We start from the raw sequence: 22,603 nt of genomic DNA on the forward strand, positions 1-22,603 counted from the left end.
TGGACAACGGTGTTGTCTTGTTTATCAGCGCACTTAAACGACAGCAGAGGAAAAACCTTCCATGTGGTTCTTACTGAGATTTATTGATTTTAGTAATGCCACTTTTCAGAAGTAAGAGTCATGTGCTCACTCAGACAGGCGGACAAAGTGAAAACTCATATGTGATGCAAAGTACCCTTTGGGCCATAGGTTAGGACATAAATCATGCAGTGACATGTCCAGCCCAGAGTCCGCAGCAGAAAACAAACCCCGCCACCCTTCCTGTGACCCGGCTCCCGTCTGGCACCACGGGACCCACCATGGATATCTGGCAAAGCACAGAACACATATGGCTACCAACTGACATGAAAAGTAAATTTTATTAAACATGTTTACATACATGAGTTGGAAGTTCATTTAAAAGCACGGGGGGTGGGGTGTTAAGACAAGTGGTCAAAATAGAAAGATACTACCCAATTGGAATCTGTTGCTCGTTGGCCACTAAGACAGAACGGAATCTAGTAGAAGTGCACCAGTGCCTCGGTTCCTCCTGCTCAGCATGGTGAGTCGTGGTCGATCTGTGCCCCGCGGAGAGACGGGCAGGTGGTTCTGGCTTGTGTAAATAATAAAGAATTCACCTGGTGCAGGCAGTATGTCTATGGATTGAAACCTAGTGTGTGTATACAGTGTCTACATGTGTTACGGCCCCACAGTAGGAATCTACACCAAAATATTTATTAGAAGGAATTTGGTCCATACTACATCACGGTTTCCAGAGGGTAAAAAATAAAGTCCATCTATAGACATTTCACCCCAGACTCACAGACCGAGTCCGGTTGGCTAAAACCTGCAAAATGTCTATAACAAAAATGGATGGCTTAGATTTCTTGGTTATTTCAGGAGAGTAATTAACGAGCAAACTGTACATGTACATGCAACATACAAGCTGGCCTATGTGGAACTAACATACGTTATTAAATAACCTTTTGTTTCTTTTTTCTTTCTTTCTTTTTTTTTTTTTACAAAAAAAACGTGCATGCAGCTTTGAACAGTTCCCAGTCATGCTGCTCTATTTGTGTAACCACAAAAGTTGAGTCACTCATAAAAGGAGGGATTGCGGATGGATGCCCCTGCAGAGCCTGCAGCGGGTAGCACACGGACAGACGGTCACGAGGGAGCTCAAGGCTGAGAAAAACTCAGATGGAGCAAATGCAAATGGAAATGTGACTTTGTTTTATTCCCCCACCCACCCGCCCCAGAAAAGTAAGATCCTTTGCATTAAAAAATCAAGCTTTGTGCTTGCAACAATCTCAAAGAAATGTAAACTAAAATTTGATAAAAATGTGAGTTTAGTGCAGAATACGTCAACTGGAATTTCCAGTGGAATACGGAATGGCTCAGACCATGCTCTTTCCAGGACAGGTGGTGTGTCAACAATGAGACATGGCCCAGAAGCCTGGGACAGCGGACAGTGTCTTAAGCTCTAATTCATTTCTAGTCACCACTTTGGGAAGTCAAACATACGGTTTATACACGTGAGCATGTACTTTTTTTTTCTTGGGTATCAGGAAGGAGAAGGCATTATGAGGAGTGTTTCTGAAGTACAATTATGTGTTAATTTTAGTTCCCAGCACTAGCCACTGACCGACTTCTGTAAAAGTCTTCCATGCAAAACAGTGGAAAACATAAAATACCGTTGCAGAATGCAAAAAGATATGCTCTTCATTCAAAAAAAGTGACTCTGTGATTTATTTGTTTTTGGAAGATAACTTTCTGTTATCTGGGTTTCTCCACATAAGACTTTGAAGAACAATAAAAGGAAAACCAGCAAAACCCCTGCTCGGCCTCACCTTGTCCTTACACATGTTGGGGAGATGCTGCAGAGACCACTTCAGCCCTTTTTTTTTTTTTTTTTTTTGGTGCTTTTGGGAAAAAAAAAGGGTCTCTAGAAACATTATGAGGCCTTATCATGACAGACGAAAACCAGTGGCAATCACAAATACAATGAAAAACAAAACAGAACAAATCAAGAAAGCAAAATCAACAAACACCACACGAATAAACAAGAACTTCTTAAACATCAGGGAAGTAACACTGCTTGTGGTTTGTGCAGAAACACGTAAAATATAACTTTTCAGGGAGGGAGAGTTTCCAGTTTGTTCAATCTGGGGTGTCTGCGTGTGTGTGTGTGAATTTGAGGTTTCCTCTCTTTCTTTGTTAGAAGCATCAGTGATTCTCATGAGCACATTGACTCTTCCTGTCATGTGATAGACTGCCTTGTTCTGTCCTATGAAGCCAGGTTTGAAACAACGATTGGGACATAGTATTGAAAAACTACCACAGGCAAAACACAAGTTGATTGTCTGTCTCCAACAATGCTTTGATCATGAAATATCTGGTTCAGATTATTATCCTGAAAGATAAGAGTCTGACTGGACCGACTCTGGTGTGAGTTCACTAGGATCGGATGCAGGGAGGCCCAGTTGAACTTTCCAGAGATGATTGGGAAGCCCGGCGGGTCAGGGGAGTGAGGGTGGGGTCGACTAGTGATGACGGTGGAAACAATTTGTACCAGCCAATGACCATACTGGACAGATCGAGCTCTTCCAATAAGATCTGAGCCACACCCATAAAGCATTTATGGTCCATTCTGCCATAGTCTCCCCAGACAATCACCTGCAGAGACAGAGAAAGGCAATGACACCAGAGCTTCTCTCTCCTTCACATTTGAAGAGTGGACAGCAAACTGTTCCATAAAAGGTAGGGAGGGGTAGATTGGGAGCTTGGGATTAACAGATACACACTACTACTGCATATAAAATAGATTAACAACAAGGCCCTCCTGAATAGCACAGGGAGCTATATTCAATTTCTTGTAATAAACTATAATGAAAAAGAATATGAAAAAATATGTATGTATGCATGTATATGTACAAGTGAATCACTTTGCTGTGCACCTGAAACTAACATTGTAAATCAACTACACATCAATAAAAAATAAGAATTAGAGAAAAAAAAAAAGTGGGCAGTCGGGGAAGGAGAGGAAATTAATACAACTAAGAATAAGGAGGCATAACATAAAAAGATACTAGCATTCAGGTGCTCGAAGAGAAACACACAATCCTTTTTAAGATTTGATGGAATGCGAATAATATTTCCCCGGTCAATGAAAGGTATTACCTAAAGAAACTATGTTAAAAAATAAATACACAAATTTATTTATATATAAATTCAACACCTTTTTTAGCAACTACTACCTAGTAAGTAATGAGCAGGGCCACAGAGAATTTATAATTAAATTCAGTTAGTTAAAATTAAATCAAGTTAAAATGTATTAAGTTAATTAAACTAAAAATTAAATGAATTAATTTAAAAAATTAATTAAAATTGAATTAATTTAATAAATGTTTAATTAAAATTACAATTAAAAATTAAAGTTTTTGCAAGCTAGCAGGGCGAAACCACTCAAGTCAGAGTCGATGGAGTGTGTGTATGTCAGGGTATGTTTAAAGAATGAGACTACTCATTAAATTTCTTTTACACTATGGACTTATTAGTGAAGGTGCAGCTTGACGATAATGGTAAGCTGGTGCCTTCTGAGGATCTGCCTGACAATTCTGACTTGCTCAGAAGATGAATAAGTCAGTGAGCTCACCAAGTGACCACAGTCTGAGTCGACTCCCTTGATGTCAGACACACAGTCCACTCCACTTAATCCCAGGTTCTAGTTCCAATCCGTTCGTTCCCCATAGAGGGTCGCAAATGAACTCATTCACCTGCTTGACCCAGGCAGGGATGGTGAATCCTGACTTTTCAATTTACTGAGTAACTTTGCCAAATGATTTAATCCTTGTGATCCTCAGATGGCATCTTTGAGGTGGGGATAATGGTGGTCAAAACATTTAGAAAAGGTTATGTATGTTAGCAGCTAACAATGTATCTGATGTTCAGCCAGTCCTGAATATCTGCTGGTCTTTTCCTTCCTCTTTATAGCTCTCGCCTGACACGTAGTAACGCTCAATGAACTATTTTTAGCATCAGCTGCCTTGATATGTGTACATATGTATGGAGAAGAGGGAAGGGGTGGGAAATAGAGCAAAAGGAGGGGAAAGTGAAAATAAAAATCTTGTTTTTTGTTTGTCTACCAGACATTTTTTTGTGTGGGTTTTTTTTAACCTTTTTAGGGGGTCACTTTACAATGTTGCATCAATTTGTGGTGTACGACATACTGTTTCAGTAACACATATACATACGTGTATTCTTTTTCATGTTCTTTTTTATTATGGGTCACTACAAAATATTGAATATAGTTCCCTGTGCTATACAGAAGAAACTGTTGTTTATCTCTTTTATATACAGTTGTTTGTATCTGCAAATCTCCAACTCCCAATTTATCCCCTCCCACCCCCTTACCCCCGATAACCGTAAGTTTGTTATCTATGTCAGTGAGTCTCTTTCTTTTTTTGTAAATAAGTTAATTTGTGTCTTTTTTTAAGACTCCGCATATAAGTGATACCATGGTATTTTTCTTTCTCTCTCTGGCTTACTTCACTTAGAATGATGATCACCGCCACCAGGTATTTTTAACATTACACACTATTTGGATAGCAAATTAACATTTTTTTTTCTACTCAAGGATCTTATACTATGTTTCTCTGCACTGAACTTTACTCTCTTTGTGTTTGACCATCCTTCAATGTTTATGTAAATAACGTGCCTATTACAATGCAAACATTCAAACAAGCTATTACTGACCTGAAGGACTTTACCCTGGGGACTTTCGTCAAAAACCAGGGACTGTTGATACAAAGGATCAAGGGTTTTTCTTGCAATTCTTGTCTTCTTCTTGGCTATGCAGGCCCCATTTTCCAAAAGGTATACTTTGACATATGGAGCTGAACAAAGGTAACATTGACATATAAGAAGTTAATCCCTTAAGTTAAATTGATTTTATTACAAATGCTTTATGAGAGTAGAGATGCTTATGGAGAGTTTCCCACTGATTATTTAAATCACTTAAAAATGTCAGTGCTCCATAAATTCTGTCCCTTAAAACCCATATGTTAACCACAAATGCTACTTTCCTCATTTCAAGTAAATGCATGCAAAATTATCATAAGATTTTGACTGACTTAGTTTATGACTGGCAACATAATAAAGGTTTATGTCTTAAAGCTCTTTTTATATCTAAAAGCTCATCCTTTTTACGATTAGAACTCAGTTTTTTTTCCCTGAATGTGTAAATGTGCAGCAAAAATAACTGACACACGGTAAGAAGCAGTCATAACTAAAGTCGTCTTAGTATGACAATGCTTCTCCTAAGACTTTCTGACAATGATTGTGCAAGGAAAACCCAGGTCCACTTTTATACAATCAACATAGAAAACATAGAAAAGCTGCCTTTTTAATCAATCAGATAATGCAGAACAGAGCACATGAAAGTCAAAGGCAGTGAATGTTTTGAGTTTTTGCCTTTTTGCCCATGTAGGATTCTCTCATACAAATTCAGTAAGACCACTCCTTACCAGGTGTAGATTTGGAACCAGGTTTTTGCGTGAGGCTCCGTGCTCTAATAACTTCAACTTCTAATTGGCCCTTTTTATCTTCCATTCCGATCTGTATATCACCTGTGAGTGGAGGGGAAGCAGAACGTTTTCCGCTTCTTTGCCGTTACACGCGGTTAAAAAAAGAGAGGTCTGTAACAGACTCCAAAGTACGATTTTTTTTTTCTTTCGCTGCTTCCAAATCAGGTTTTGAAATGTTTCTCTTCCCTTTTTTGATACTCGTCCAACTTATATAAGTTGCTTAATTATAATAATGCTGAAATATTTAAGTGATTCCTGTACTCACCAGAAGGATCCTTTATGTCATCTAGTGTATAATACTTCTTAACAAAAAAGTGTCATTATCTGTATTTCCATTATTTAGAGAAACCCATCATTAATGTTTTGGTAAATATCTTAGTAATTTCATAAATTCTTCCCTCCTCATCGCCCTCTCTTCTTTCCTTCCTTCCACCTTTATCTGTCTGTCTGTCTATCTATCTATCCATCCATCATCTATCTACCTAGTCCCCACAGCCCACTAAGAATGTTATTACAATATGCCTACTTTTTGCCAATCTGACACTCAAAAAGTTATAATTAGCGTTTTTTGATGATGAGGGAGGCTGAACATATTTCTAAGTATTTTCAATTTTTATTCCTTCTTATGTATTGCCTGTTCATGTCCTTTGCCCATTTTTGCAAGTTGTTCAGCTTTTTCTGAAGGATATGATACTTTATTCCTGAAAATGTTGAGTAGGATGACTTCTAAGTTAGTTTTAGTTGGTTGAATCACCTCCATTTTCTTAGTTGGGAATTCCTTTTATTTGCCCAGTTCATTGATCAACATCATGCTTCTGGATTGTTTATTAGTTTTATAATAATTCTGTTTCAGATTTTAGCTCCTGGGTTCCTTGGGGCTTTTGTTTTTGTTTTAATCACATAAATACATGGTTTAAAGAATCAAACTGTTCTGTAAGACTTGTTATTAGTATAAAATATTCCAGCCTCACTCTCTCTCAACATCTTGCATTCCAAAGGTCCCTGCTTTCAAAATTTTCAGTATTTTAACCAATTCATTTTTTACTTTTTGGCATTTGCATCCCTATCTCTAAATACTATACTTGTAAGATAGCTTCCTTTTTTTTTTTTTTTCAGTTTTGGGTACTATTAGTGACTTCTAATTTCACTCTCTCTCACTGTCTTCCTACCCCCGCTGTATACTTGACATCTTCTGTCATCCCATCCTTCCACTATTAATATTTATATTATGACTATGTAACATTGCTTATAGCTGAGTGAACTGGAATACTGTGATCATTTCCCATTTCTAGGACACTCTTCCTTTTCCCCACACCTAAGAAGTGTCTTTTAAAAAGCATTTGCCTACATCTTTATGCCCGTGTCACGAGTTCCACCCCTTACTCTCTCCTGGTTGTCTACCTCTTCCATTAGGCATTCTATAGATTCTATCTTATGACTTGGACATGCGACAGTTTGGACAAGTTGCTTTTAAAGCTTGCTGAAGCTGTTCTCTCCACATTTTCCTTCACTACCATTTTGGGTAACTCAATCATGTCTCTATTGTACTGAAGCATTTATTTACTCGATCTCATATCCTCTTTTTCAGTTCACAGTTTTTTAAGTTCACTTAGTTCATTTTGTGGAAGTAGATCCTCTAATAGCTTTCTGAGCAATGATGGGAATGAGGAAAACACTTTGAGACTCTTCTTGTCTGAGTATGTATTTATTCCAGCCTCAAACTTACTTGATGATTTAGCTGCCTGTTGTACTCAAGGTTGGAAACCACCTGATCCTCAGAATTTAAGATGATGCTGAGTAGTTTTCTGGCTTCCAGTGTTATGATTGAAGAGTCCAATGAGAATCAGATTTTTAATAGTTTGTACAGGATTATTTTCCTCTTAGGAAACTTTCAGGAGTTCCTATTAATTTCTGGTGCTGCAAAATTCCACAATGATGTCCTTGTGTTGACCTATTCTTACGGATTTTGCTGAGTTCTCTCTGGGTTCTTTCAAGCTGGAATCTCATGTCCGTTCAGGGAAATATTTATTGCACATGTTACATAAAATTTTCTCAGTTCATCATCTTTTTAAACCATCATTTATGGTATATTTTGCCAGTAGAAATTTTTGATTTATCTGCCTCTGGGTTGGAAGTTCTGTCCCACTCCATAAGTACAGAAACATTAATGTTTTTCAGTATTTTCTAATGTCTTTCTTCACCCCATTTCTCTTTTACAATTGAGTCCAAAATATTATTTTTTTTAAGTTCTGAGGTAGGGAGGTAATTTTCTTTCTTCTTTTTTTTTTTTTTTTTGCATCAACACTATGCCAACATCCTTTACTGGATAAACCATCATTTTTTTCACACTATAAAATGCTACCCTTCTCCTCCATTTGGATCTACTGTAGACTTTCTATCTTAACAGAATTTTGAGAATTCAAAGATTGACGCCTAACTTCATTCATTTTGCGTAATGCCTCAAATTAGAAAAATGCATTAGAAATCAGATTAGTCCCTTGAACCCAACAACACCTAAGCTAACATGTTGCTTCTCGCTTGTATTCCTATTCTGCTACTTTTAAGTGATCTCGTCAACCATGAAACATCAGTTTCCCCACAGAGAAAATGATTCTTACCCATTGCAGGGGTGGCGAGGGTTTGGCGGCCAACGAGCTGGGCTGGTCCCAGTCCATCAAGAAAGTCGCTGAATTGACTATCCGCTGCTAGCCGTACTCCAGGGAATATCAAGCTATGAGCAAAAGGACATAAATTAAAACACTAGATCTCCTGGAATTCTTTTCACCAGTTTCCATTAGACTACTAATTCAGATTGTGTATCAAACAGTGCTTAGGCAATCGGTTCACTTACTGATTCTCGGCAATGCCTCTGAACCAAGCATCTGAGGCTCAGCGCTGATGGAGAAAAGGTCTAAACTGCCAGTGGAAGATCTACCATTCTATCCAGGAGGCCCCGTGTAGTTTCTAATGTAGTAAATTTTCTGGACACTTTACAGATACAAACCCCTACATAAATGTCTCACTGAGATAAGATATTCGGTATGAATTTTTACATCATGAACTACATAAATAATTACTCATGAGCATCAAGTAACATGAGTGCTAAGTTTTAAAAAGCGGCCAGTAATTTTTTAAAATAAATATGATAGCCTCGTTCAAATTCTTATTTCCAAACCAAAATGTTTAATTTCATTTGTGAGTGAACTAAAATTTCATGTCATCTGAGATTTTTAATTAGTTCAAATAGAAATGAACCGGTTAAAGTATGTCTGTTTCTCACCACACCTCAGCTGCCTGAAACCCCTAGGCTGCACCCTCCTCCCCCAGAGCAGGGACTGTGCCTGTTTGCTGATGTTCCCTGGTAACAGGAACCAGGCTGGCTACATTGCTGGGCTTCAGTAAGTAGTTTTCGGAATAAACAGATTTCTACAAAGATTGATGGCTTCCCATGGGCTTTCACACGTATTTCTTCACAACGAAAGGAATGAGCCATGGTATCTGTTTTGATCCCATTCAGAGACTATAAGATAAATCAATGAGAGGTTAAGTGGCTTATCCATGGTGGAGGTAAATATTACTGGATTTGTTAACTGTCTTTTTCTAGGAAGCACTATATAAATATTTATTACTATTATCAGGGTTATTTTGGTTTTTTTATTGAAGTATACAGTCAGTTTACAATGTGTCAATTTCTGGTGTACAGCACAGTGATTCAGTCATACTGAATTTGTTACTTGTCATATCAGAAAATAATGCCTCCAGTCTTATTTGCACATGGCTTTGACATCTCAGCAGATACTGGTTTTTCATCAGCAAGTTTAACTCCGTAACATGCCTGCTGATCTTTGTTCTTAGCTATACCTTGCTGGGAGTATGCACACCAGCCACTTCATCACATAAAGGGACTCGCAAGTTTCAGGAACAGGAAAGCAGATTGTGAACATTAACCTGGCATAATTTTATTTCATTTTTGGAACAAAATAGAAAAATGCCAGTAAAATAAAATCAGCGATTCATATTAGATTGGCATAAGATACCTGAATGGTAAGAAATAAATAATGATGGGAAACTTGTGCAAGGTCAATCCCGATTAATCTACTGCAGAATAATAATTACTTATTTGTAAGCTCTGTCACCTCTGTAAATGTTCAGTAGGAACAGAGAAATTCTCAAGCATAGGAAAATGCAGGTTTTCTGCAAGGCATATGTGAAATGGTAAAAAGCACACCAAGTAAACAAAAATCTAGTTACATATATTTTTTACAATAAATTCATTTCAGAATTAACTAAAATGCTTTAATCAGGAAAACAATGAAGGAGATAGATCCTGGGCTTTTCCCCTAAGGTAAAATTGAATTAGTGATGTTTTGAAAACAAGACAATTTAAGTGGTTATTATGAGATGGTTAGACTTACAACAACTTAGAGCCCAAACAGTTTGGAGACAAGTAAGAACATGGGAAATTAGCTCCTTATTTCTAGACTTTAATTCAGATTTTGACAACTGAGCCAGATAGTGAATTTTTCATATGAAAGAATCCATTAAATGTGGCGTTTCTACAATAAGCATCCAGGAATGGACTTTTCTGAGCTCTTTTGGATGACAGAATTTAGTTATGCATGTTGACCCACTATTTCTTCATCCTTCTTAAAGGTCTGCCTGACCCGGTGCAGAGGTGTGTCCTTGTGTGTGTGCCCTAAGAGGTTAGGGTGTTTGTGGTTGAGCTTCTGGTTAAATAAAGAAGCTGCGTGACCACCCCTGGTGGCTTTGGTGTTCCACCTGTGACCCCGTGATGGGTCCTTGGCCCTAAGCCATAGGGATGTGCTGACGTCACTTACTTTCCCTCGGAGCTGTAGCTGTTGATGCTGCCGTCAGTGGACTCCCGACTGGGCTGCCGCACCATCTTCCTCATCTCCGCTGCCATGCCTGTCTCTGTACTTCTCTGGATGGTACTTTTTAACTTCTTGTGGCCTGACTCTGACGGGAGAGAGTGAAAGAAACTCTAAGTTTGTCTTAGACAATTTCCCCCCTGGATAGCGACTGATTCTGCAAATACAAAAATAGCTCATGAAGCATGGAATTACAAATTTACTCAGAAAAACGGCATCTAGGAGAACAATCTGATGACTTAAATCTCTTTGCCAAAGTCGGCTTTGGCCAAGGAGGGTAGCAGCAGAAGGCAGAACCCTGCGCAGATCCAGAGACTGCCTGAAACTCAGTGAACCAAGACGAGCCCACTGAGTTACTCCTACGGAAGTCGTCAACGTCCGTGAAACGCTGGATTTTGCACTGAGCCATTATGTGGAACCTAATTCATTTCCCCTAATCTGAAACACTCCAAATGTGCGGGAACAGATCTAAATCAGTGGGTCACGTCCTTTAAAGAAGAGACACTTGGATCCCAACATGAAAAACACCACTGTTTTGGTACCACCGGGTATCTGCAGGTCTCACAGAAAGAGCAGTCTTGTATGTAATGATTTTTGCAACACCTTAAATACATGATCTTGTGGGGGGCGCCACAGAGGTTACATATGTAGATTATCTTAATTCCAAGACTACACAGCTATGCACAACATTTCGACTCAGCTGCAGGACTTCTGACCGGCAGTTGTGGGGGTGAGCATGTCTTTGCACTGTGATTGATCTTGGCTAACCATTTTCCTGATAAAACTCTAAGTTCAGAGCCACTCCCTTGGGCCCCTTTGAAAGGCACTAGCCAGCATCCTCATCATAGCACGGATATGGAAAATTCTAAAACATTTATCTGATTAGAACAAAATTAAAAGGTTAGCCAGACTGCTACACTTTTCCCACCTGACATGATTTTTCTGTCTACCCATTCTATCTGCATTTCTTGTTTTTTTTCTTTTTTTTACATAGTATCCTTTAATACTCATGAGTAATATACGAAAATGTTCTATATACATAACCACATACATAAACTACATATATATACACATAAACTTCTCAATCTTCATATAACCCCTGTGACAGGATGCCCTCCAAACATGCCCAAATAAACCCCATGAAAGCTGCACGTCTTCCTCTGTTTTGGTCACCTTTTGTTAACTGTCTGATAAGATATTAATCAGTTATACTATACGGACTTGGTGCTGAATAATCTCTACATAAGAGCCATGCTGATTTCATAAACATGTAAATTTGAAGATGTCACTCCTGTGCTCAAGATTTGTAATAGTTTATTATCAAAATTAAAAGAAAATCAATTTATGACAGCACTATTTACAACAGCCAAGAGATGGAAACAACCTAAATGTCCACTGACAGATGATTGGATAAGGAAGTTGTGGTACATTTCTACAATGGAATACCACTCAGCCATAGGAGAGAATGAAATAACGCCATTCGCAGCAACATGGATGGACCTAGAGATCGTCATTCTAAGTAAAGTAGGCCAGAAAGAGAAAAAAAAATTACCATATGATATCACTTATATATGGAATCTAAAAAAAAAAGACACAAATGAACTTATCTACAGGATAGAAACAGACTCACAGACATAGAGAACAAATTTGTGGCTTCTGGTAGGGAAGGGGGAAGGGAGTGGGGAAGGATGAATTGGGAGTTTGAGATTTGCAGATACTAACTACTATACATAAAATAGATAAACAACAAGTTTATACTGTATAGCACAAGGAACTCTATTCAATATCTTGTACTAATCTATAATGAAAAAGAATATGAAAAGAAATATATGTATGTGGATGTATGACTGAAACATTATGTTGTGCACCAGAAACTGACACAACATAGTAAACTGACTATATTTCAATTAAAAAAAAGAAAAGAAAATTCAAAACTGTTATCATGGTCTCAAAATGCCATAGATCTGGCCCCAGGCTACCTCTCAGAGCTCCCCTCCCTCCACCCCACAGGGACACTGCCCTCCAGGCACACAGCCTGCCTTGCGTTTGCTTGCACCCTCCGAGGATGTTGCTGCTGGCCCCTTTCCTCACCATCTGCCCTTCTGATTTTCTTGTTCCTCCAGGGCTGTGCTCCAACATTGCCTCTTCAGAGAGGCTCGCTCTGATGCTCATCGCTCTTTATCCCTTCCCCATGCTGTAGTGTCTTCATAGCGCCACTCTATCTGCCAGTAAAGCTTTCTTTGATTGTTTGTGTGTTGCTGTTTCCTCAATTGGAATTTCCTCTCTACCAGGAGGGTGATGCTGGGAGTATCCCTCCCCATCATCCCTCGTGTCTAGAACAGGACTGTGAACTCATTAACAGGACCACATCACTGGTACTAACACGCGTTCTCCTTATTCCATTTAACACAATTATAATACAATACAAACGTGTACATTTACTCTTTAGGAGATTGTACTGTTTCACTGAATGGTTATGTGGTATCATAACTAAACCTTTTCTTTACTGATGAGCATTTGTGATGTTTCCAATTGTTATGGGAGCATTTCTATAGAATACATTTTTAGAGGTTGAAATGCTAGTAAACTGATTTAATCTTATTTGCTGTTTCTAAACTGCCCTTTAGAAACATTGTAGCCATTTGCCCTGCTACCAACATTCGAGGGGATGTGACTGTTTTCCCACCTTTGGCTCTGGATTCTCTGCCTTTCCCCTTTCTGGTCTCTGTCTTGCCCACTTGACTTACTGTAGACTGTGTACACTTACTCAAGGTGGGGATTTCATCTACAGCCACTCCGAGTGCTGTTTAATTTAGTTTGGGTGTTTATGTATGTACATCCTGTGCCTCCTTCTAAGGTGCCATTCCTTTACGAGGTCACCATGTCTGCAGCACTGTACTCTTGCATGCACACTGGCTACACACGCCTGAGGGGCAGGGGCAAGCCCCGAGGGTGTATCATCCAAGTGGCCCAAGGGGAACTGTGACAAATGTTTACCCAAGGCAGCCTGAAGGCAGAACACCACATTCTACTGAAAATCATGAGGTTCACAGTGAGAAAAATCAGGGCAAAGTTTAAACAGTGAGAGCTATTTTAAACAGTGAGAGATGCTGTAAATTGAAGGGGAAACCATTTAGAGGATCTGTAGTAAGGGGGATCAGGTTAGAGTATTTGTTCATTCAGTTTTTCATTTATCCATCCATCCATCCATCTAACAGATATTTACTGAGCACCAACCAGGTGCCCCTCACTGTTCTGGTGCTGGGAATACACAGATGAAGATCAATTTCCTGCCGCCATGATGCTTACCCATGTGTGTGTATAAGAAAGGCAATGAACAAACATATATGTACATAATATGCGAGGTAATAAGTCTTGTGGAGAAAAACAGGCAGGATGAGGGGAGTGGAGAGTGACAGAGCAGAGCAGCAATGGTTTTATTAAAAAGAGATCAGGGTCGATACGGAGGAGGTGAGGGAACAGGCAGGTGGCACCCATGCTGGGTGGATCCCGGTGACTGTGCGGGGGCGGCTGTAAGTGGCGTGGTTGGAGGAGTAGCTGTCGGTCAGTAGCATATGGTCCTCCAGATTTTCTTCTGCAGTCTTTCCAGGGCTGATGTCGACTCTGGCCAGGATGCTGTGTGTGCACCTGGCAGTCAGATGCCGGATGGGGAGAGGGGCTGTCGGAACCTGACTTCTCTTGCATCTCCTAACCCCAGCTCCACATGGTTGTCACACATGACATATTGGTTCAATGAATGAAAACATTTAAAAGCCAAGAGTCTTTATTAATTTGTACTTTTTAACTGGGATATCAAATTTTCTTAAAGAAGGGTCTATCTACAGGGTGTTCCGAAATCGTTAGAGGAGTTGTTTAGCTCTTTTTATTTTTTATTTTTTAAATTTATTGAATTTTAGTTATTTATGATGTTGTGTTAATTTCTGGTATACAGCATAGTGACTCAGTTATATTTTATATATATGTATGTCCATTTTCATATTCTTTTTCATTATAAGTTACTACAAGATATTGAATAAGGTTCTCCGTTTGATACAGTAGAAATGTATTGTTTATCTATTTTATATATAGTAGTTAGTATCTGCGAATCTCGAACACCCAATTTATCCCTTCCCACCCCTTTTCCCACTGGTAACCACAACTTTGCTTCTGTTTTGTAAATAAGTACATTAGTCTCTTTTTTTTAGATTTCACATATAAATGGTATTATATGGTATTTTTCTTTCTCTTTCTGGCTTACTTCATTTAGTATGATAATCTCCAGGTCCATTCATGTTGCTGTAAATGACATTATTTCATTATTTTTTATGGCTGAGTAGTATTCCACTGTGTGTGTATCCACACACAGAGTGGATGTCTATATATCTATATCTATATATTGATATATATATATCTATAGGTTATTGAACTTTCTTTTATAGTTATTTAGTTTAGTTTTCTGAATTTGAATAATCCTTTTTTTTAATTTTAAAGTTTGTGTTTTAGTCCTTCTGAAGGTGGGAAGCATGGACAGATTCCTCGGTCTTATCTTATTCAATGTTAGTAAATATTCAATGCAAAGAACACTGATGCACTCAACAATTTGATAAAGGCCCAGGTAACAGCTGGATAAACAATTCCAGCTGTGGATTTGTCTTACTTATATTCATAGGGGCTTTAATATTACCTGGAATGCAAGGGTTGGAGGGAACACTGTTTGATAGATGTGGACACTGTACATCTGGAGAAGCATCGTTCATGCAACAAATACTTGTTCAACACTTGCACTAGTCCTTGCCTTTTCTAGATGCTGGTGATACATCAATAAACGCAACAGACAAGAATCTCTGCCTGAGTGGAGCTTACATTCTAGTGAATATACAGTGACTGCTCAGTGTTGCCCTCTTGAGTGGCAGAAGCTGGGCTGCTGGATTAGAAACCTGATTTTCTTTTTCTTTTTCTAGAGGGGAGTGATATTTCGGTTTATTTATTTATTATTTTTATTATTATTATTTTTAATGGAAGTACTGGGGATTGAACCCAGGACCTTGTGCATGCTAAGCATGAACTCTATCACTGAGTTATACCCTCCCCCCAGAAACCTGATTTTCTGAACCTCAGTTCTGTGATCATTCCATTATTCCACAGTTTAGGAAAACACAGAATCTGATCTCATTCATTTTACACATAGAACAAGAGTTTAGCTACATAGATACCATCATGTATACATTTATGGATGGCGTTACAACTGCACTTGAAAACTTCAAAAGCCACATTCATTCTAACACAAGAACAAGTGTGTATAATTATTTCTCCATGCTGTAATTACAGCATAAATTGGTTACATACATGTAATTTTTAATATCAGTATAATGTATTAAACCATTAAATTTCAGAAAACACTGTTACATTGGTAAAGGACACCACTGTTACTTAACAGTCATTTGCATCCACTGAAGAGTCATTAATCTGATCAAGACGAAGTCAACTGTCAAATTATATCATGAAACATTTGACCTGAAACTGCTGTTCCAAGTATTATACAAAGAACAAAAGGATTAGAAAACTAGTATATTTTAAGAGTCTACATTCACAAACACATGAAAATTAGTATGGTCCATAATATTTGAAGACAATATCCCCCTGCTTTGGAAGAACAAACTCTCTCTTAAAGAATTTTCCAACGTGTACCATATTTACACATGAACTCTTTCTCTCTTTCCATATTTAGAGATGTTGGGTTGAGAAACACCCGACTGACTTATTAATTCATTCTGTGAATACTTATTAAGCACCAAGTACCTATAATCTGATAGACATAGTTCTAGGTGTCGGGGCTACAACAGTCACAAGACAAGACGGCACATACAATAAACGACTAGAGCAAGGAAGTTAACATGATAATTTTAGACATTGATCATCATCTTAAAAAAAAGAAAGAAGAGACGGTCTCACTAGAGTGAGTTACTTTCCATCAGCTGGGCAGGGAAGGCCACTTCTGAGAAGGTAAAGAGGAGGCCACCACAAGAAGGTCTGAAGGAAGGATGCTCCAGGCAGAAGGAGCAAGTGTCAGACCCTGGGGAGTGACTGACATCACCTGGCTTGTCTGAGAAGCTAGGAAGACCGGGGGGAGCAGCCCCGCTGGGCAGCAACTGATTCTATCCTGAGTGTGATGGGAGAGCCAAGGGGAGAGTCATGAGCTGATTTCCATTCTCCGGGGGTCACCCTAGCTACTGGGTGGAGAAGGAATTTTAAGAACCAGAGTAGAAGAGGCAGAAGACCTGGAAAGCGACTTTCCTCCCTAAGGAGAGAGAGATGGTAGCCAAGGTTAGGGGAGCAGCAGTGGAAATAAGGGAGGGGGGCTTTGATTATATTTCAAAGTGGAGCTGGCAGTCCTTGCTCTGTCAGATGTGTAAGTGGTTCAGACAAAAAGAAGAAATCAGGGGGAGGGTAGAGCTCAGGGGAGAGCACGTGCTTAGCATGCATGAGGTCCTGGGTTCATTTTCTGTTAAAAAATTAAAATAAATAAACCTAATTCCTTCCCCCCAAAACAAACAAACAAAAAGAAGAAATCAGTAACTTTTAGGTTTTTAGTTAGCATAACTGGCTGAATGATCACATCACTTGCTGGAAAGGGAGAGGGACTCATTGTGGGTGGTAGAAATTACGAGCTCTCTTGTGGACGTCTGAGGGGCTCCCTAAATAGCCATGTGCACAGTCAAGTAGGAAGAATGTGTTTGAGTCAGGACATGAGGGACAGGTCAGGGCCCCAAACCAATGGGAAGGTAGACAGACAGACAGACTGACAGATAGAAAGACAGACAAGATATATCGGCAGGTAGATGGAATAAAAATCTATGGTACCAAGTGTAACAGGGAGGGAGTACAGAGATAAAAGGAGGAGGCAGAATGGAGCCAAAAACAACTCTATACTTAGAGGTCCAGGAAAAAATCAAGACTGTTGAGGCGTCTACGGCTTAGAAGGGAAGGCCATTTAAGGTACGGAAAAAAATAGGTAAGTGTCATCGCGCAGAAATCAGAAGAATAACGCGTTTCAAGAAGTAAGAGAATTAAGTGTTGATCACTACTCAGAATTTTAGTAAGAAACAGGCACACAGAGGTGACATCACTTGGCTCCACTGGGATCACTGATTTCGAGGGGAGTAGATCTGGTGAAGGAGTGGGCGGGAGCCTGAGGGGAAGGACCAATCAGAAGAGAGCACGAGAGACGAGGCAGTGGAGCAGCCTAGGACCATCAGGAGAAGGTCTGCAGCGATGGAGACTGAGAATTTGGAGAGTCACAGCGGAAGAAGGGATGTGGTCTGTTTTTTAAGATGGTTGATATTACAACCTGTTTCTATGCATGTGGGAATCAATGCAAAGGGTGAAACGCAACAGTTTTAGTCTAATATTATTGGCTGGAGAGGTGGATAAAGATACCTAATGTCTGACAAATCATCTTTCCATCAAAGCTGTCTCTAATGCCAAATGAAGAGTCAATTCCATCCACTAACTGGAAAAATCAGTAAAAGAATATCACCTAATTGATTAAACAGTTTGGGTCCGAAAGATAAACGTAATAATGTCATATTAACTCACAAGGAGAAACTACGGGGCAAGTGCAACCTCCTGGTTACCCTGAAAGTAACAACTGACATCAGTGACAAAAATTATTTTTTTTATATGCACAGCAACCAGATTCAGTTCTTTTTAAACAGAAAAGTTGCGGTGGTTTATTTGATTTGTTTTGTTGATTCATTCCTTTGTTTGCTTGTTCGCTGAACTACTTCCTGAGTGCTTTGGGCCAGTTCTGTACATAAAATGGAAAGGAAAGAAGCCCTGACTCCAACTGGCTTGTGGTCCAGGAGGAGAGATTGAAAAGCACAGAGTTTCATTGTGATTCAGTGCAAATGGAGCACTAAGGATTTCTTCTATACACACTGAGCTCAGGTATTTATCTTATGTAAATTCAACAGCACGTGTGAGGAGGAGAGAGAACAACAGTGAGGGGAGCCTGCTGTTTGCTCTACTACCAAAGCAGCAGGCAACCTGGTGGGATCAGGTGTGAGAGACACTCATCTCCTCTTCCTTTTCTTTGTTTCTGTTCCTGAAGATAATTCCAGCGTTTACGGTGATCTTTAAAATCAGCTGCCTATATATCCGGATGGAACTCTAAGGCAAATAGACACCTGCTATGAAATAGTGTTCATAGCAGCACTATATACAATAGCCAAGACATGGAAACAACCCAAATGCCCATCGACAGATGACTGGGTAAAGAAGCTGTGGTATATTTATACAATGGAATACTATTCAGCCATAAAAAATAATAAAATAATGTCATTTGCCCCAACATGGATGGATCTGGAGAAAATATCATATTATATCACTTATATGTGGAATCTAAAAAAAAGGACAAATGGACTTATTTACAAAACAGACTCACAGACATAGAAAACAAACTTATGGTTACCAGGGGGAAAAGGGTGGGAAGAGATAAATTATGAGTTCAAGATTTGTAGATACTAATAATTATGCATAAAATAGATAAACAACAAGTTTCTGCCGTATATTACAAGGAACAATATTCAATATCTTGTTCAATACCTATAATGAAAAAGAACATGAAAAGGAATATATGTGTGTACATGGATGACTGAAACATGATGCTGTACACCAAAAATCAACACAACATTGTCAATTGGCTATACTTCAACAAAAAAATAAACTGCCTAAAAACTACTTTCACTCGTGTGCAAACAAAGCAGCAGCAATACAGTCAAGCTGACAGCACTGGACTCATGGAAGAGACCACAGGTTGGTATCCAAGGGGTTTTCAAAGGTGACTAACTACGCAGATGAGGAGGCAGGGACTTGTATTTTAGGCCCAGAGAACAGTACATGTAAAGGTCCTAGCGTGATGAAAAGCATGGCCCCTTGAGAGAGATAGGTTTGTTTCCAGGGTGACCCGAGTTCTGTGAATGAACGGGGAGTGCAGATGCGGGAGGTGGAGCTGGGGAAGGGGCAAGGGAGGCTCACACCGGGCCTCTGACCTGATGTTCTGAGGGTGCACAATTGGGTACCACATGGGTGGCCTTCTTTATAGACCTCAAGGTCTTGGTCTTCCCAATGCCCCTGTTATCCATGCGCAGCTGTGTGTAGTGGGCGTGATGCACAAAAGGACACAGCCCCACTGTCACTTATCTCCAGCCATCATTCCGTACAAGGAAGTCCCCAGCAGCGCTCCTCCGCTGATGTCAGGTGCTGCCAGCGTTGCGGTTCCCACACAGTCGGAAACTTTTATTAGGCCGTCTGTTCTAACAGTGCCACAGTGGGGTTGTTTGGTAATTTTTAAACAAACAAACACAAATGTTCCTTTTGTGCTGGGCCAAGGTTTCTGAATATATTTTTATCCCGAGCCAGATAAGTCCAACTTGTAAAAGTTTCATAGGTCTGGAGAATATTTTTAGAAAATCACATGAGGGTTCTTTGACTTCTATGGTTTCCCTCATTTTTATTCTCCAGTTTAATCCCATCAGCCACAAAATCCATAATTTCCTCCTCCCGCCTACCAAAGAGGTTTCTAACGAAAGATCCACAGGGGTTGAGGAGCTAAAAATAGCATCATTCAGAATCCCTTTGTGAGACGGACGGAATAGATTCCCTGGATGGTGTTTTCAGAACCTTCCAGTCTTCCCCAGAGGTGTGGTTATCCTCTTATTCCACTCGCATAACACATAAGAGGTCACATGCTTTCCTTTGCTGCATCCACTTTGAGTTTTCCACAGAGAACTTAGAAAAGGGACTCGTCTATGGTGAACACTGACCTTTAGTTTTCAGCCCGTCTGTGGCTAAGAGTGGTTCTTTGGTGAGAAACCCGGTATTGTTCTGAGCGACCATGATGCCTCCCAGATCAGCTGGGTCCACTCAACCATATGCGAGCTTTCCAGCCAAACGTTTGCTACTGTGATATCAATCTTTCCTCGTGCCCAGTTGGTGAAAATGTAAGAGAGGGCAAGTTCAAGACGGGCTTTTAAATAATCTGCATATGAAACTTAGTAAGGTTGCCCCCAAAATATTTCAGTAAAGAAGTCACTGAAACACACCCCTGCACTCTATCCTATTTTGGCCAAGGCCAGTAGGAAGATGAACACTTAATTGCTGGACTTCTCATTGGTGCCAACTGCTGGATTTCATAGCCTCAATGTTTTCAAAGTTTGTCCACATGACGGCTGAATTCTGTCTCCCTTGCTCCCACCTCCCAGTTCCTAGGTTGAAGTCCTAACCCCAGCCCCTTAGAATATGATGTATTTGGAGACATGGATAAACAGAGTTCCAACAATTCAAGGTTCAGAAAATCAGATCGCAGATTGATTTAACCAGAAGCAGTAAACAGATCAAACTTACATCAAGTGTGTTTCTTAATTTTTTTTTTTTACTATTCTTTGTTCTAAATTAATACGCTAATTGAAGCTGGATTTCACTTACTGAGTATAAACCTAGGATCTCCTTCCACCTTGCCATCCTGACTCTGAAAAGAAAACAACACTTCAGGCTGAAACCTACAAAGAAGCAAATGGTTTATTGTATAGTTCATTTTTTCTCTTTTTTTAAAAAAATTGTTTAAACTCTAGGTATTACTATTTAGGGAATCTTTCCTGTTTCAATTCCTTCCTTCCTTCCTTCCTTCCTTCCTTCCTTCCTTCCTTCCTTTCTCTCTCTCTCTCTCCCTCTCTCTCTCTCTCCTCCCCCTTCCTTTCTTTTCTCTTTCCTTCCTTCCTTCCTGCCCTCCCTTTTTTTTCAAAAGGCAGCCTAATGCTCTGAGTCTTGGCTGGGTAGGAGGTGGTTTGAGGGGTGAGTCTGGGATCAGAACGTCTGGATGGAGGTACCAGCCCTATCATGTATTAGCTCTGTACCTGCGGGTGGCTTTCATAGCCTCTCTGTGCCTCACTCTCCTCATCTATGAAATGGGGGTGCTTCTCTTGAGGAATAAGTGAGACGAGCCATGGAAAGCTCTTAGGACAGTGTCTAGAAAGATTTAAGTTAACTATCATGACACTGTTAAGACCTTATTACATAGGACCTCATTACATAGCTTGTGTGTGGTTGAGTGGACCTCATACATTGTCTCCAAGCTGAATGACACGAATTCCCTTGCTCACCTCAAAGCACATCTTTCTATATCTTTCCCAGATTTAACTCAAAATGCTATTCGGAATGAAGCATGGTTAAACTGCAACCATGTCCCAGAGACTACTCATGCCCCAGTAACCATCTTTGCTCTTTTCTCCAGTGAAAGAACTTCCCTCGTCCCCCCAGCTAAGAGCCAGCCACATTTTCCTTCCCCTCTCCCCACTGATGGCTTGAAGACACGATGGTAGGAGCTGCAGCAGCTACTCTGGGGCTCACGACAGCAGCACACACAGAAACTGGCAGAGCCTAGCCTCCTGATATGGTGGAGCCACTCTGCCTGCCCAGACTGGACTGTCTGCCTGGCCTATTGTATGAGGGCCTTGATTCAGATATAGATTCACCATAGTTGTAATTATATGTTCCTAATTATTGTGTGCCATTGAGTGCACTACACTGGCTGTTAATGAGCTGAAAAGAGAGTTTGAAATCACAAAGGAAATGAGTAAAGTGGTTTTCTATATTTTATAAAACCAAGTAGGTTCTCTGTGCTTCTCACCAGATTCCTTCAAACAAATTGGATGAATTTTCATCAAGATAAGGATAGTCTCATTTGAAATATGAGCCATGTGGCATGAATGAAATTCTTTTCTGGAATTTAGGAGACCTAGCAGGGCCACTTAATGAGACAGGCAGGAATTCTTGAGAGAACCTGAGTCAGGGGTGCAACTGATGTAGGAGACACTTCTCATGTGTAACCTGTCACCACAGACAGTGAGGGCCCCACACTGAGACTCAAGGTCACAGCATCAGGTACTGTAAATAGTGGGTGATTGGGGAAATTGGATAGTTTCTTACTGTGGGGACTCAACGTAGCTTGAACCCACCATGGAGTGGGAATTAATTCAGGCTTATGATTTTTCTAATTCACTGTGGAGAGGGAGACAGTGTGTGTGACTGTGCAAGTCTCGAAGGAGGGAGGGAGGTATAAACTTAGAACAACTTACAAGAAACAATTGCAGA

At 39.8% G+C, this 22,603-nt stretch overlaps 1 protein-coding gene across 9 annotated transcripts in view; it reads right to left on the bottom strand.

Moving 5' to 3' along the window:
* Positions 1-1,536: 1,536 nt before the first annotated feature.
* Positions 1,537-22,603, bottom strand: part of RIMS1 (regulating synaptic membrane exocytosis 1) — a 447,505-nt gene continuing 426,438 nt past the window's right edge. For all 9 annotated transcript variants that reach the window (XM_072965473.1, XM_072965472.1, XM_072965475.1 and 6 more), the window contains 5 exons: positions 10,403-10,541; positions 8,183-8,295; positions 5,505-5,606; positions 4,735-4,874; positions 1,537-2,655 (listed from right to left, as the gene is read on the bottom strand). In XM_072965473.1, the coding sequence (XP_072821574.1) occupies positions 2,437-2,655; positions 4,735-4,874; positions 5,505-5,606; positions 8,183-8,295; positions 10,403-10,541 (713 nt within the window). In that variant the 3' untranslated portion in view covers positions 1,537-2,436. The remainder of the gene's footprint in view (positions 2,656-4,734; positions 4,875-5,504; positions 5,607-8,182; positions 8,296-10,402; positions 10,542-22,603) is intronic.

Source organism: Vicugna pacos, chromosome 8, assembly GCF_048564905.1.
Source record: "Vicugna pacos chromosome 8, VicPac4, whole genome shotgun sequence".
Taxonomy (NCBI): Eukaryota; Metazoa; Chordata; class Mammalia; order Artiodactyla; family Camelidae; genus Vicugna; species Vicugna pacos.